This window comes from Cervus canadensis, chromosome 11 (genome assembly GCF_019320065.1).
Source record: "Cervus canadensis isolate Bull #8, Minnesota chromosome 11, ASM1932006v1, whole genome shotgun sequence".
NCBI classification, from domain to species: domain Eukaryota; kingdom Metazoa; phylum Chordata; class Mammalia; order Artiodactyla; family Cervidae; genus Cervus; species Cervus canadensis.
This window is the reverse complement of record NC_057396.1, coordinates 56,776,223-56,793,651: the sequence shown is the minus strand read 5'-3', so window position 1 is coordinate 56,793,651 and position 17,429 is coordinate 56,776,223. Positions and strand designations below refer to the sequence as shown.

The following is a 17,429-nucleotide window of genomic DNA, read 5'->3' as shown; positions in this document are numbered from 1 at the left end:
ATTGAACTGATAGAAAATTTCCAGATGATGTGCTGCTAACAATAGTGAGTATTTTTGAGAACTGAGATCTGAAATTTCCTGCCAAGTAGCATATAGTAGTTTTTCTATAGGTAAGTATGTGTTGGGCATTGTCTTTTTTTTCGTAGTCTCATGTACTCTGACTGAAATGTGAAAATTATGATTTTGGGTACTTAATAGGCATGAATTTTAATTTTTAATTGGAAGCAATCTATTAAAGCACTTATTTCCAATGTTTTTTGAAAATATATTGATTAAAAAATCCTTTTTTCAGCTTTCCACAGTAGATTCAAGTGGAATGTGCCAAGTGTCTCTTTAAATGTCAGGTGTTGCTTTTGGAGAGAGACATATACTCCCTAGGCATAGAAAATGACAGGACATTCCAGTCTGTATCTTCATAGTAAGTTCTATTAGGTTTATCTTTAGAGGAATTTTTGGCTCCTTGTCAAAAATTCTTGTACTGTGTCCATCATGAATCCAAATAAGCTTAAGCTTCTTATCAGTGATATATAGGTCCTCTTGAAGGTTGAATAGTTTCTTTTCTCATGAATAGCTTATGAACTCATTGTGTTTGGAGTTCTTAGAAGGAATTACCCTTATTATTTAAAATAGCTATTTTGACCTTAATCTAATATTTTATTGCTCTGTTACTTAAGTTTTATTATGTGCCTTTTCCCATAGTAGCATGATTAAGGATTTTCCAGGACTTTTAAAATATCCAGCTATGGTCTTCTCCTGGCTGTGTGTGTGTGTATGTGTGTGTGATATGTGCACTCAGTCATGTCCAAATCTGCGACCCCATGGACTATAGCCTGCCAGTCTCCTCTGTCCATGGAATTTTCCAAGCAAGAATACTGGAGTGGCTTGCCATTTCCTACTTCACGGGATCTTCCCTACCCAAGGATCGAACCCGTGTCTCTTGCATCTCTTGCATAAGCAGGTGGATTCTTTACCATTGTGCCACCTGGGAAACCCTTTCTTCTGGCTAGTTAATGCTTCATTGCCAAAATTGTATTGTTTTTCTTTTATATTTATATTCTTCTTTAGTGTTCAAGATCATTTTATGAGAGTTTAAAATAAAACTATTGTACATACCTTAATTATGGTTTAAAATTCTGGCATATTTGTATTTATCAAATTTTCATTAAATTTTCATTTGGTCACAGAAAGTTACAGATTCTCAGTGATTATGTATAGTTTTACTCATGGTCTTAAAAGTTGCCTAAAAGACCACCCACAGTATATCCAAACATGCTATTTATTTATCCAGTAGATGGTTATTGGGTGCTACTTTTATCAAATTGAAAAACACCATGCCTTCAAACTCCAAAGGTTTTTTGATTTACTGGAGGATGAAAGTAGTGAGTGGAGAAGATGAGGGCCAATGCAAATCAATAAGGGAAAAATAAAATATAAACAGTGATCTGGGAAAGGTAGAGGACAGAACAATTAACAACTTGGGAAATTTTGCCAGAGGAAATGACAATTCCTATGAGCCTTGGAAAACAAGGATATATTAACAGGTGGGGAAAATGGGGGGAAGAAATGCAAGGGAAATAGAACAGCATGTTGATAGCTGTGAAATTAATCTAGCTACTACTTTTAATCATATGACCCATTTACTCATAATACTTAGTACTTGCTCTAAGCAGTGAAGTTACTCCTTTTGACCACATGATCTATTTACCCAACATCTTCAACTCCAAACCTATTGAAATTATTGGATTAATTTCAGTTTGCCTATAGTCATGACTTGAAAATAAATAAAATGGATAAAAAGCTATCATCCATATAACTTCACCTTTCCAGTGATGGAAATGATCCCAACTGAATGATCACATTTGACTGATAATACTTATTGATAGATTTAAGGAATGATTAATTTCCAAATCATGTATCTAATAAAAATGTTGAGGGCTTGTTTAATAGAATTATTGAAATTACAGGAAAGCAAGATTCTGTAAAGGAGTAAAGAGGTCGAATACTTGTAATAAAGGCCTCAAATGTAAGAAGAAATGCTATATTATTCATTTCTTGCTATGCACACAAATATACATTAAAGAAATACAGGATAATAGGAGCCAGCTACCTTCTTGAATGAGGTCATATTTCTGAGTAGAATTTGAAAGAGAAACTCATGGTTTACATACAAAATAATATCCCAGAGTTCATTCCTGGGAAAGACGTATTTTTTCATTGAGTATCTATAATGGGCTTTGCTAGCTCATAGCAACATGTAGGATTATGCTCTTTCCAATGTTGAAAAGTGTCTATTGTCCTTTCTCTAAATCAGTGCCCTTATTTCCTGCACATCTATATGCAATAGTCCTCTTTAATAGAATAAAGTTTTGCTTCAGAAACAGAGAAAGAAGAACTGAACATAAAAGAGTTAAAACCATTGGTTAAGAACAGATATGAGATTTTGGTGTAGACTAATATGAATATCCACTAAAATGCTTAAGAAATAATTCTCATATTAAAATCTATGGTTGGGGTTGAAAAGTCAACTTTCTCTTTTTAAAAAAATTAATTATACTATTATATTTCAAAACTATCATCTTAGGCCAAGTCTTGTTTTTTAGGGAGAATTCTTCTATTTGAACTGATTAATAAGTTTTATTTTTCCAATATATTAGGCTTATTTATACTTCCTTTCTAAGTGCTTAGGCATATCATTTTCTTATGTTTTCTGTACCTTCCTAGTTAGTGGAAACATTGTTTGTTCTTGGAGTGTGCTTTGTCTTCCTTTTCAAGAAGATCATCAAAGTTACTAGTTTGCAGCTTCCAAAAAGAAAAAGCCTTCTAATCCCCAGTTCAGAGGCTAACCTTTATTAGCGCTCTTGTGGTTATAATGAGGACCTTGCTTCCAGCAGGGAGATTCTGGAATACTGAACAGATTATTCAACAAGTTCAGAGCAGATTCTGAAGTCCCTTATAAAACCTGCTTGTGAATACTGCTTTCTTTGCTTTGCTATTTCTGGTTTCCATAGTATTCCTAATTACATAAATCATGTGGAGCATGGGAGCTCTTTTCCATCCTATATCAACTCTGACACTGCTTACATTTTGATATAATTTGTATTTTTCATAAGCTGTATTTTTTTTTCTTAAATTGTTATGGAAGGTACAAACCCTGAAAAAATAGTATAGAGTTTTGTGTTAGAAAATATATGAAATTCTTCTTTGGAATCCTTTGGGCTGACATAAAGAATTTGAAAGTTACTTTGTGAAAAGCATGGATGAATAAAGCTATAAAGACTAGAGAATCTGATAAAGTGTTCTTAGATTTAAATTCAAGATTAAATCTTGTATGTAACTCATTCAAGTTTATTATTTGCTTTTTGGATTACTTAAAATTGTTTTCCAATTTAGCAGCTATTTATATAATGCCTTTCCATGTACAAAAACTATACTAGGTTCAGTGGGTGCATCAATTAAAAGTTTACAAATTAAAATTCAACACATAGTAATATATGAATTTGTAGCTAACTGAAAGCTTTGATGATTCTTAAACTGAATTTCTTTAAGAAAAATTATAAGCCAAATTGAAGAGTTACAATTCTAAAAATAAGTTTACTTCAGTTTTTATTTATTTAGTAACACATATGAACTAATATATTTCTTTTAAAGTTTGAGATAACTGTTGTGATAAAACTTATAGAGAAGAGCAGTTGCTTCAGGAGGATAAGAATAGTTTTGATATGTGAATTTTAGGAATTAGTTTCTCAGGCTGGTGAGTGAATTTCATGCACACATCTAAAGATTCTAAATAGTCATTGGGTCATGATTTCTTTTTAACTTTATTTATAGTAATTTTAGAAAATTACTTATACTTAAACTCTATTTACAACATTTTCTTTAGTGATGAATATGTTAGAAAGAATTTAAATTGCACTTTGGTAGAGAGCTGCAGAACTTAGTGCCATAAAAGGCATAACTTTTTTACTAAGAGCAAAAATCAGCAGAATACCAGTAGCAAAGGCCATTTGCATAGCTCAGCCACTCTGCAGCCTAGCTGAACCTAACTGTAATTCAATTTCCAGATTGCTACGCTAGGCCTCTCTGCATAAAATATGCAACATATAACATAACCAATGGCACGGACCTATTTTCTTTGCTGGTGATCTATCCAATTTCTTTTCCAGTAGAAGTATGTATTAGAATAAGGTTGCCAAGCCATATAGTTATTTTGTATGTTTATGTAGTGTCACATGTATACACTTAAAGACAAAGTTAAAAAAATGATATCCTTTCATCTTTCTGGATTCTCAAGTGTGCCTAAGATTTTTAAAGTTTCTTTATTTCTGGCATTTCAGTGGGAAATTAAATCTTGAAAAATGTTAGCTAGCTGCCATGTTATTTGCCTATTTTACACTAGAAAGATTTTATAAGCTAATTGGGTGAAAAAGTGTATAAACATGTCTGTCAAGTCCATATGGATGTTGCAATACAGGCCCACAAGTAAATATCTTCTATCTGTTTACAAACCATGTACTGGAATAGCATCCCTAAATCTTTGACCAGCTTATGTCCCAGAAGCTTAAAAACAAAAGGTATGTATGATAAAATGCTTGCTTAAGATTCTCCCCCTTATTTTTAAACAGCCTCAGCACTCTGTTTTAGGGGTTATTTAAGCGATGGCAGTGAAAAGACTTGAATAGGATGGTTTATCAAGGTGTAGATTATATTTTGTGAATAATTCCCAGATGTGATGTTTTAGTTATAGAGACTCCTCTATGGGAAGCTATACACCGAAACAACATGGATCGTGCAATTTTATCAGGACAATGCGAGTAGATTTCAGCAAGGTTGGTTCCAACTCATCTGTGATAAATGAGAAGATAAGGCAATCAGTGCACACCACGACACTGCAGCTAGTTAGGCACACTTCAGAACTATTCAGGTGTGCTCACACAGCTTGGGAGTCTGGCATGGGGGGGTGTCTCAATATAAATACATCCTTCATGGTGGCCACTAGTGATGCAGGAATTGCCTCTCTAAGACTTAACCCAGGTCAGATATAAATAATAGATGTTAAGAGTTAGCTCTGGTATTGGGGCTGTGTTCCAGGCAGCGTATTTTGCTTGGGTCAAAAGCATTTATTTTCCCTTATTTCCTCGTGTAGTTCCTCTGCTTGAAAAATGCCTGCAAAACTCCATCACACCTTTACGGGGACCAGTTTGGGTCTCTAAGGGAGAAGGTTTCAGCCCCTCAGGAGCTAAGATGTACATCCAAGGAGTTCTTTTGGCCTTATACCAACGATTAAAGTCTGCAAAAAAATATTCTAAACAGGTGAGTCATCCCTCTTTAAGAACTGCTTTATTGTATGTTTTAAATTGTACTTGGTGGTATAGAGGCGATGATTGGCATCATGTCATGAAAGAACTGAGACATGTATTCTGTGAGCTCAGTGCCCTTTAGGGAGCCAAGATGCTTCTTCTGTAATCTCAAAGACAACAATAATGGGGCTAATTGTATCTGTCTTTTGGTGTGGGATGTCATATGTGTCATCCTTCCTTGCTGCACACTGTGCAAAACGAAAGCAACTCCTTATGTGGAAATTCTGTAGACGGTTACTTTAAGAAAATGAATAGCTCCTATAGCATTTGAAGTTTTAAATGATCCCCCTTCTGTTTTTTCCAGTATGAAATCATACTTAATGTTGTAGAAGATGGGCTAAAACATAACCAGTCATAGTCTGGGAGATGAAATTGTGAATTAACTTCATGTTGAGTAACTTACTTCATTTATACATATTTCACTTGTATATTTCCAGACCTGAAAGTATAGAAATAATGTATTTGAAGTAGTTTATAAACTAGAGTTTGTCCTTTAATTTCTAAATATCTATTTTATAATTGTGAAACAGAAAGACAGAGAGAGAGAGACTGAGAGAGTGAGAGTGAGTGTGTGGATGTGTGTGTGTGTGATGGGAGAAGAGGTATGTGTATGAAACCTTTGAAATTTTTGCAACTACTTAGAAAGACTGTGATTTATCTTAAAGTAGAATTCCTATTGTAGAGCTGAATGATTTATGCTGTTTATAAAATAAAACTCAAGTTGACACAATTTTTAAATCTTCTTTGTACTTGGTCTTAAAAAATTAGGCATGCATTTTACCACACTAAATAAGGGCTAGGGTTTACATTTCTAACTGGGAGTTTCCAGTTTAGAACTGAGTGTATTATCTCAGACCACAGGCTGCTGAAAAATGAATATTTTCAAGGCATCATGCTATTATTTTCTGTGTGCAGGGGGAGGGGAGGTGGGAATGGTAGTCAGCCTTAGTGTTCACACAGCACCTCCTGCTGTCTGGTTAGGAAGAGAACAGCTTGTATTGACTGGAGGAAATTCTTGAACTAAGGTATCCAGAACTAGCAAGAGACATCTTCCCGTGAGAAACTTGCATTCTCAAAACACGATTGGTTTCCTAGTTAATTAATGTCAGTGTATCCAGATGGGGGATTAATGTTTATCATAGATAAACCTGTTTACAATAAAAAATATGAAAAATAAAAATACAAACTTATTTTTAATATTCTTTATTAAGCTAATATCATATATAAAAACTGATATAAAATATATTTTTTCAGACTAAATTATTTTAACAGAAATATTATTTTGTTTTTAAGGTACAATGATATTATACAATAATCACCAACTTAATTACAATCATGTATTTGTTATTAAACAATTTGCTCCTACTAATTTAACAGTTTAAAATTATTTAATGTTAAGCATGAGACAATTCTCCAGTGCAATAAAAGCACCATTTAAATCAAATTGAAAGAAACTTGAACGTTTTCTAAGTTTTATTAAAAGTGAGGATGTTAGAGATAAGGAAAAGCTCAGAAAGTAGTTGTGGCATATTTATTTTTTCTTCCTTTGTTCTAAACATTTAAAATTTAAATAGATATGAACAGTTGTACTGGATTGAAGAGTTCCTTGTATTGTGAGAAAATAATGCTTTAAGAATTACTGTTTGATTTTGAAAATTTCTTTATGATTCAAGATTGATGAAAAATATTTTATTAAAATAAATATTAAATGTAAATGTGAAAAAATGAACATTTTTAGTGCCTGTAAATGTCTGATCACTTGAAATTGTTTGTATCATCAACTTATGACTTTCAGCATTATGCCAAATTTAGGAATATTTTAAAAATCTAGGCTCTTTGCCATTCCTATCTAAACCTTTTTACTTTGCTCAGTTGTAAAAACTTAAAGTTTTTCACTCAAATTTTAATACTTTCACTCAAGTTTTGATATGATACTTGGTTAAGTTTTATTTTATAATATACAATTTATGACTTAATTTAAAATTATCTGTAATGCTCATGAAAGTCAGTATACTGGTGTTATTATCATGTCATCAGTAGTTATGTTTTAAGCCTGGCAATAGCTTTATTTTTAAGATTTCTTAGCAAATATCCCTCTTAACATTAAAGAACTTTATCTGAACTGCATTTACTTCATTTGACATTAGGGATAGACCTTTGTATTTAGTTTTATATAAGATTGTGTTTGGTAAAATGGAGATGGATGCTTAATTCCCATTTCCTTAACAAACCTAAGCTTAAATTATAGAATTATATGACCTCTTGATATCATTTCCATTTATTCCTCTTCTGAGATCATATATAAAAACAACGGCATTGTTTTGCCAAGATTCTGTCAAAAGATTGTAGATGTTAAATATATGTTTTGGAATTCCCCAAGGAAATTTCTTTTAAATAAGTTGTGATAATAGAGATAGCTTTAAAAGAAAAGTCAGAGCTACTGGTTTTATGTTTACGAACTTATTCACTTTTTAGTTTTTCACTTTAACTTGGGTATTACAAGCATGCAACTGAATTAAGCCCACTACATTAGTATGGTCTTAAAAATATACTGATTCGAGTACATAAACTGAGATATTATAGTTAGGACAGCATAAAGTCACTTGGTCTTACATTTATCACATTTATTTCCTTAAAAGTGGAAACACTTTAGAAATTGCTCAGAGCTAAGCAGAATCTATTTAATTGGTAATCTTTGAAGTAGCCTAAACGCTTTCCTATGAAATGCAGTTAACACTTTCAGCGACAGGGCCCGTTCCGTCTCATTAGCATTCTTGTTGTGTAGCGGTGCTGCTGGTGGGGGTGTTGAAGTAGGAATGCCATTGTGTGGAGTTCCAGTGTTTGGGGACAAACACTGCTGTGGAAGGAACGTGTGAAAAGGCCACAGTCCTGTCAGTGAATGAGGGAGGCTGTGCTTTCTGTGCGCTTCAAGCAGGGAAGCTGTCACTCATGGGCCTAACACAGCTAAACAGAGGCCAAAACACAAGCCTGCACTACCTTTTAAAATGATATTAGTGATTTTTAAACATGATCTTCTTTATTTATGATCCTCCATAGAGCTTTTAGTCGCTGTCAGTAAACAAAATATATGTCAGTCTGTTCAGCAGCAGTCGAGGTCTATAAAAGTCCATGGAACTGAGCCAGGAGGCTATATAAATAATGATTTGGAATGGTTGATCCTAAGTATGAATGTGATTTTTGAGAAATGTATATTTCTGGAAATGTCTTCCCACCTTTGATACTCCTTTGATTTATTTTTCCCCCAAGCAATAAAATTTCTGGAGACTTTTACATCATGGATGCATAGCACTCTTCTTTTAAAATATGGTTTTTAAAGGAACTCATAAACATACAGTTTTAATCACTAAAAGCGGCTCACAGTGTAGTTTAACAGGTATAAGTTGCATAGCCATTTCTGAATTGAGAGAGACACAGAGGAAATGAGTACCTAACTATAATACCTTAACAACCAGCATCTTAATTGTGAAGAAAATCATAGTCCCTGTGGTAGTCAAGACATGAAATTTGAAGGAATGTTTAGTACTACTTATTTTTAGCACTTTGGAAAGAAATGATCAACTTTGAAATTGAGTTTTAGCTTGTTTGATAGTAGCTTCATAAAAATAGATAAACAGAAAAAAAATCCTCAAGTGTTCCTTAAAAATTTGAGATATGTGTAGACTTTGGCAGTATATTGAAAAAAAATGGCAATTTTTATTATTTATATCTGAAATTGCAAGAAAGTGTTTTATTTCTGTAATTTTAATTTGGAGTATGTACTTGGGCTATAATAGATCATTGCTTAATGAAGTTTGTTGAAAACTGTAATTTTCTGCCTGAGTGATTTTTTTGTTTGTGTATATATGGTCCTTTTTGTTTATTAATTTAAGCTAAGTACTTTTTTGAATGCTGTTATATTCTAATGTTCCATATTTGATGTGTTAGGTCTAAAAATCTCAGACACTAAATTTCTATTTCAAAAATTTGGTTTTATTTTTTAAACTGGAGCTGTACTATAACTTTATTTTTTGGACATATAATTAGATGAGGAAATGACCATCCAACATCAGCATATATTGGTTTTGTAGTTTAAAACTGAAATGTATTTTATTGTTACATTAAACTAACTTCTACCAGAGCACTTACATTTGTTTAAAAAAAAATTCCCAGGTTAATGTTGGTTCACTTTACCCATGCATTTCAGTAAGTTTGATACTTAAATATAAAAGCAATAATAATAAGACTGCAATTCTATTCAGAAAAGATTCAGTTCAAAACCTGCTTGAATTGCATTAGTGCTGATTTTGTTTATTGCAAAAACTATCTCTAAGGAATCTAATATTTTAATTTCCTATAAAATAAGTGTTGAGAGTTAGTCTTTTCAGATCTGTGTTGTAGGTTAATTAAAGTCATTTATTGGTCCTAACGTTATTGAAGGAAAAACTATTCCTATTTCATTTTCTATATATACTTTTTTCTTAGTATACCAGCTACTTTTTTTCCCCTAGATTTATTGAAAAATAATTGAGATCTAACATTGTGTAAGTTTCAGGTATACAATGTGATGATTTTATACACTTACATATATAGTGAAATGATCACCACAGTAGGCTTTAGTTAACACCTCTCCCACTTCACATAATTAACATTTTTGTGTGTGTGTGTGGTGAGAGCATTTAATATCTACTCTCTTAGCAACTTTTCACTATATAGTACAGTATTGTTAACCATAGTACATTAGATCTCCATTTATCTATATATTAAAAATTGAGCTCTTTTCTTGATTTACATTGCCTGGAGCAGTACCCCAGATATTTCAGTTTTGAACTTCTTGATGTCCTTTGAAACCGTGGAACAAAGTCTATAATATATGAACAAATTTACTATTAAAAACATTAAAATAATGTTATAAATGTTTCAAAATGAAAATTACTACTGACGGTTATGATAGATAATTTTTTAAACTACTAGGTTGTTTGTAGATGTGAGTGATTGTTGATTTTTTTTTCCCCCTGAAACCAAGCTGCATTCTAGTTACTTGAAGTATTTTAAGAACCTTAAACTTGTGTCTTTTTCTAAGTGTCATGCTTTGAGCAGGCCTAACATCAGTTAAATGAAGTGAAAATTGCATTCTTGTCTTGATAGAGATGAAAATGGATTTCTGGTCATGAAATAGATGTAGTTGTCACTTTTTAAAAAAGGTGTCAGCAGTTTGCTTCAGCAAGTAAGGTGCCAATTCAGTATGGCAGTAAACTTGTGATCTGAGCAATCAATAAAATGCTTCAATAACTTCTGCTTCATTACACTTATAATAAGAGGCTATAGATCCATGGCACATAAAATGTTGATAAAGAGAGTATGTGGGGACCGACTGTGACAATTTTCTTGAAAGTACAGTAAGTGCAATATTGCCATCTAGAGTTTGTGCATAGGTAATTATTGCAGAGAGGGTGGAAAACTGACAATAGGATAAAACAAGAAATGATATTGAATACTTTTTATTTTCCATCCTTTATCCATGACACATTTATCCTCATGAAACATTTCATTTGATTCTCCCTAAAACTGTTCATTCAGGTCAGGAAAAATTTTTTCAAATCTATATTTTTCTCTAATTGTCTTAGAATTATACTACCAAATGTCAAATATGTATCTGTGGCTCAAAATTGAACTTTTTTTTTTTTTTTTTACTGTGAAAACTCTATATTAAATAATTTTCTTTGGAAAAAATTAGAGTTAAAGATTTTTCTTTTTTATAAGAGAATTCAATTATGTGAAAGCAATTTTATTGACATCTCAGTTGAATACCTTTCATTTAAAAATATTATCTTTATTAATAGTAAGCACTCCTTAAAAAAATTGAGAGCCAACTTAGTTAAAATTGGAATTAAAAATAACTATATTATAAAACTAAGAAAATAAACTTTCCGGCTTATGTGCTTTTGAACATTTTAATTAACTATAAGTTCCATTTGGGGATTGTTTAAAATATGTCTTCATCTTTAAATAAACACTTTAAAAAGTATTAGTTATCACTTTTATTTTTCTTATTAATTAAAAAGTTACTTAATTTTATAATATTTTTTGAATGAGCTAATTTGAAAAATACATTTTGAATCCAAGCATTACTGAGATTTTCTCCCTCTAAACTGGTGACTGAGAATGCCTGATTCATAACAGAAACATTTTTTGAGTCTACAGTTGAGTGTTTATGATGCTTAGTATAAACTTAATATAGTATTAAAGGGCTTCCCTGATGGCTCAATTGGTAAAAGATCTGCCTGCAATGCAGGAGACCCTGGTTCAATTCCTGGGTTGGGAAGATCCTCTGGAGACAGGAAAGGCTACCCACTCCAGTATTCTGGCCTGGGTCGCAAAGAATCAGACACGACTGAGTGACTTTCACTTTCATTTTCAGTATAGTATTGATGACTTAATAAGGAAAGTTAATCTGGAAAAATTATTTTTATTCTCCCATTTATCTATTATTTAATTTGTATAGGTAAATTTTATAAGCTTATTGACTTTGACCATCAGATTTCCATGAGGAAAGTAATTTGATGTTAATATATTAGTAGTGCATTTTTCTGATATTATACTATTTAGGCATTTTCTGTTTTCATATATCTATGTATGATTGACTTCTAGAATTGTAAAAAATGAAAGCAATTATAACATTAATTTATCTCCGTTTTATGATGAAAGTTTTATCCTTAGACATCCTAATATTTTATTTTCTCTACTTATATTTAAGTTAAAACCAACTCTTTAGATGATGAACTCTATTTTAAGATTTTACTCATACTGAATAGAAAATGTTGCATCTTAAAACCTCTAAATAAGTATAGAATTGTTCTGGTAAATTAAGTGAGAGGAAACCTGACAAATTTTCTTTAAATTACTCAACCACCTACAGGTATTACTGCCTATGACTCTTTTGAAATGAGAATAAATTTTACAGAGTTACAGCAGCAAAGTGAAAGAGTGTGTTTGATAGATTCCCTGAACAGTTTCAACACCCACAGGTATTATTTGTAAGAAAACAATCATGCCGAGTCTTCAGCTGGTTAGAGAGGGCACAGCATTCTATCTTCACCTGACATCCTATCTGTTCCGTCAGTCAGCATCCTGGGCCGCCTGCCTGCCGCCCCCTCCTCCTGGAACAATAATGCTGAGAGGTTTGTGTGAATGGACAAGAATATGAATTCTTTTTCCTTGAAGAACTAAGGCATTTTCTTAGGGGAGAGGAAAACCAACTATCTTGAGGATTGACTAGTATTTCCTATTTTCTATTAAACCCATCAATGTTGTGAGTGATGGATAGTTTAAATCTTTGATTATTAAGTCTGACTACTGATTGATAAAAGGGAGACTCTTAAGTGTAAGCATGTTGGAAATAGTTGCTTTGCTTTATGTTATTAAGAGATAAGTAACAGTTTTCTCTCACCTGATGTTAATAGCGTAGCTTGAATAAATCTCATTCCTAACAACATATTACTGATTTTCAAATAATATAATTCATTATTTGTTCATATTTTATACATGTAACAGCAGCTTAAAATGAGCATACATGAATTTATTATTCTCTTCAGTCAAATTTTCTCATTAACTCTGTCATAAAATCAATTTTACATAATTTCCTAAAAAAAAATTAGTATCCTGTTACATTTAAAAAGGATTTCAAGTTCCTAACAAAGCCAATCAGGAATGGAAAAAGAAAAGAGCAAGACTCCATTCATCAACACTTAATATATATCACTAGGAAATAAATGTTGAAAGTGTCAGAGAACAGAGTGATAGCATCAATAAAAGGCACTCGAAGGGTCTTGTTCTTCAGGCCTCCGCAAGCCACAAGTGAGTTACATCTTCTAGAGCTGTACGGCTAACTATCCTCATGTGGTTACCATAACCACATCTTCACTGAAAATTCCATTGGACATTTCTGTGCTTGGAGGAAGAAATTCACCCTAGATATCCTAATTATACTTCTGACATTGGTGTCCGTATTTTATGACTAACAAAATAACAAAGGATCCTTTAACATGATCTGGTTTTAATTCAGTACTCAGTAGACAAGGTAATCAAGTTTTCACAAAACAAAATTGTGAAACACACACACACACACACACACACACTCCTAGATCACATTCTATTCACCATCTAACCACCATCTGATCTCCTTTAGGGCTTTCAATGTCTCTTAGGATCCTTATGATACTGGCAGCCACTGAATTAATCCTGTTTGGAGAGAAAAGATTATCTTTCTTCCCCTATGCACCCCTGCCCCTCAAAAATAGAGAGCCAAAGAAGGCAAACTCAAATGATAAAGTATTGAATACTCCTTATGTGCTCAGTCTGTTAGCCAGTGTTGAAGATACAGGAAAACTATCCCAGATCTTGCCCTACAGTTGAGTTCAGTTCAGTTGCTCAGTCATGTCTGATTCTTTGTGACCCCATGAATCACAGCACACCAGGCCTCCCTGTCCATCACCAACTCCTGGAGTCCACCCAAACTCATGTCCATCGAGTCAGTGATGGCATCCAACCATCTCATCCTCTGTCGTCCCCTTCTCCTCCTGCTGTCAATCTTTCCCAGCATCAGGGTCTTTTCCAGTGAGTTGGTTCTTCCCATCAGGTGGCCAAAGTATTGGAGTTTCAGCTTCAGCATCAGTCCTTCCAATGAACACCCAGGACTGGTCTCCTTTAGGATGGACTGGTTGGGTCTCCTTTAGGATGGACTGGTTGGATCTCCTTGCAGTCCAAGTGACTCTCAAGAGTCTTCTCCAAAATCACAGTTCAAAAGAATCAATTCTTCAGCGCTCAGCTTTCTTCATAGTCCAGCTCTCACATCCATACATGACCCCTGGAAAAGTGATAACTTTGACTGGATGGACCTTTGCTGGCAAAGTAATGTCCTGCTTTTTAATATGCTGTCTAGGTTGGTCATAGCTTTTCTTCCAAGGAGCAAGCATCTTTTAATTTCATGGCTGCAGTCACCATCTGCAGTGATTTTGGAGCCCCACAAAATAGTCTCTCACTGTTTCCATTGTTTTCCCACCTATTTCCATGAAGTGATGGAACAGATGCCATGATCTTAGTTTTCTGCATGTTGAGCTTTAAACCAACTGTTTCACTCTCCTCTTTCACTTTCATCAGGAGGCTCTTTAGTTCTTCACTTTCTGCCATAAGGGTAGTATCAGCTGCATATCAGAAGTTATTGATATTTCTCCCGGCAATCTTGATTCCAGCTTGTGCTTCATCCAGTCCAGCATTTCTCATGATGTGCTCTGCATATAAGTTAAATAAGCAGGGTGACAGTATACAGCCTTGATGTACTCCTTTCCTGATTTGGAACCCATCTGTTGTTCCATGTTCAGTTCTAACTGTTGCTTCTTGACTTGCATACAGGTTTTTCAGGAGGCATGTCAGGTGGTCTGGTATTCCCATCTTTTTAAAAATTTTCCACAGTTGCTGTGATCCACACAGTCAAAGGCTTTGGCAGAAGTAGATGTTTTTCTGGAACTCTTGCTTTTTTGATGATCCAGCAGATGTTGGCAATTTGATCTCTGGTTCCTCTGCCTTTTCTAAATCCAGCTTGAACATCTGGAAGTTCATGGTTCACGTACTGTTGAAGCCTGGCTTGGAGAATTTTGAGCATTACTTTGCTAGCGTGTGAGATGAGTGCAATTGTGCGGTAGTTTGAGCATTCTTTGGCATTGCCTTTCTTTGGGATTGGAATGAAACTGACCTTTTCCCGTCCTGCGGCCACTGCTGAGTTTTCCAAATTTGCTGGCATATTGAGTGCAACACTTTCACAGCATCACCTTTTAGGATTTAAAATAGCTCAACTGAAATTCCATCACCTCCACTAGTTTTGTTCATAGAGATGCTTCCTAGGGCCCACTTGACTTCGCATTCCAGGATGTCTGGCTCTGGGTGAGTGATCACACCATCATGATTATCTGGGTCATGAAGATCTTTTTTGAATAGTTTCTCTGTGTATTCTTGCCACGTCTTCTTAATATCTTCTGCTTCTGTTAGGTCCATACCATTTCTGTCCTTTATTGTGCCCATCTTTGCATGAAATGTTCCCTTGCTCTTAGGAAGCTTCTTTTCTTGTTTTGGAGATAAAACATACCCACATGACACCATTAGGAAATATAGTAAATAAGTGTATAATTAAGTGCTCAAAATATATGGTACAGATTCTATTAAATGTTATATGGGAACTTAAATAAAAGAAAAGTAAAAAATTGGAATAAAAACATATTAAGGTTGAAATGAACTTTGGAGGTCATATAGTTCAGTCCTCTCATTTTATAGATAATAATGAGTAACATAAATTAATACTATATTATTGTGTTGTTGTGAGAATTAAATAGTTATTGTATTTAAAACTCAACACAGTACGTAAGATATAGTAAGTGGTCAGTAGTTGTTAGCTATCATTATCATCATCATCACCATCTTTATTATGAATTTTTTGTGCTCTCTTGAGGTATGACTGACAAAATTTTAAGATATTTAAAGTGTACATTGTGTTGATTTGATACATGTATTACATTGTGAAAGAATTCTTACCATTAAGTTATCATGTACATCATCATATATATGTATATATATGTATATATGTGAGAACACTTAAGTTCTACTCTTAGCAAATTTCAGTCATATAATACAGTGTTTTCAACTATTGTCACCATGATGTACATTAGATCCTTGGACCTTATTCATATTACTGCTGAAAGTTTGTACCCTCTTACCAACCTCTCCCTATTTTCCCCATCCTGGCAACCACATTTCCATTCTATGAGTTTGATTTTTTCTTTTTAGATGTTGCATAAAAGTGATGGGCTTCCCAGGTGGTGCTAGTGGTAAAGAACCCACCTCCTAATGCAGGAGACATTGGAGATGCAGGTTTGATCCGTGGGTGGGGAAGATCCACTGGAGAAAGGAATGGCAACCCACTCCAGTATTCTTGCCTGGTGAACCCCATGAACAGAGCCTGGTGGGCTATAGTCCATGGTGTTGCAAAGAGTCAGACACGACTGAAGTGACTTAGCACACAGGTGTTAGTGATACTTTTAGTATTAATGTTATAGATAAGGCAGTTGGGGTAAAGTTGTAATGGGACTAGAACTCCACTTTTACTTTAGAGATAAGTTATGCTTCATTAATTGAAATATAGGAAGGGTTTAAAAAGAGACTCTTTCAGGCAATAGGATGAAGTTGGAAGTAAGATATTATTTTCACACATTATAATGGATACAAAAAAGGTTATTGGTGACCTTTGAAAGATGATGAAGCCTTGGAAAGAACAGGATTAAAGAAAAAATTAATGTTGAAGAAATAAGGGCAGTGGGTATAGATAAGGCCTCTTCATAGTGGGTATAGATAAGTTGAGAGCGGTCCATATTTTTTTGAGGCCCCACAGTATATTAAAGAATTAAGAAATGTCAAAACAAGATTTTAAATCCACTGAATATATATTTTTACATAATTACACTTAAAATTAACTCTATCAACAACTTCTCCCTAATAAGATGTAATTGTTCTATTTTTATAATACAAGATTCATAAAATATTAATTCATAATCCATATAGGCAGCTTGGCCTGGTGATGGGACAAAGTTTTATAACAGTTGTCTTCTTTGGTTGATTATGTCACTATACCTTTTTGTATATCTATCTTTATTTGCAAGTAAGGAAAAAGGTTAAATTTGCGGCCCATTTTGATTGTAAGACTGAGGTCAAAAGCCTTGCTCAACCTCAGGCTTGAAGCATCTGAGATCCTGGAGTGGTTGAGGACTGTAAGTGGAGAATGAAAGTGACTTAGCTTGAAAACCGTGTGTTAGAGTTTACACGTGTTTCAAGAAAGCAAGTTTATACTCACACTAGATAAGGCATGCAAAAGTTTTTAAAATTTTTTGTCTAAATCTGATTTGACCTTTCACACAAGGTACTACTCATGGTGGTCAGAGAAAGCAAAAAACTAAATTAGATTGAGGCCAAATAATTTAACGAATTCTTTTAGGCAATGCCCAGCCTTTTGGATGTAGAGGCTCAGAAGCT

The 17,429-nt window shown here is 33.7% G+C and overlaps 1 protein-coding gene across 1 annotated transcript in view; it reads left to right on the top strand.

The window, feature by feature from the left end:
* The window catches only part of DCDC1 (doublecortin domain containing 1), a 449,122-nt gene that overhangs the window by 106,945 nt on the left and 324,748 nt on the right, over positions 1 to 17,429 (top strand). Inside the window, exon 8 of the mRNA XM_043481537.1 lies at positions 5,144 to 5,310. Coding sequence (XP_043337472.1) covers positions 5,144 to 5,310 — 167 coding nt within the window. The remainder of the gene's footprint in view (positions 1 to 5,143; positions 5,311 to 17,429) is intronic.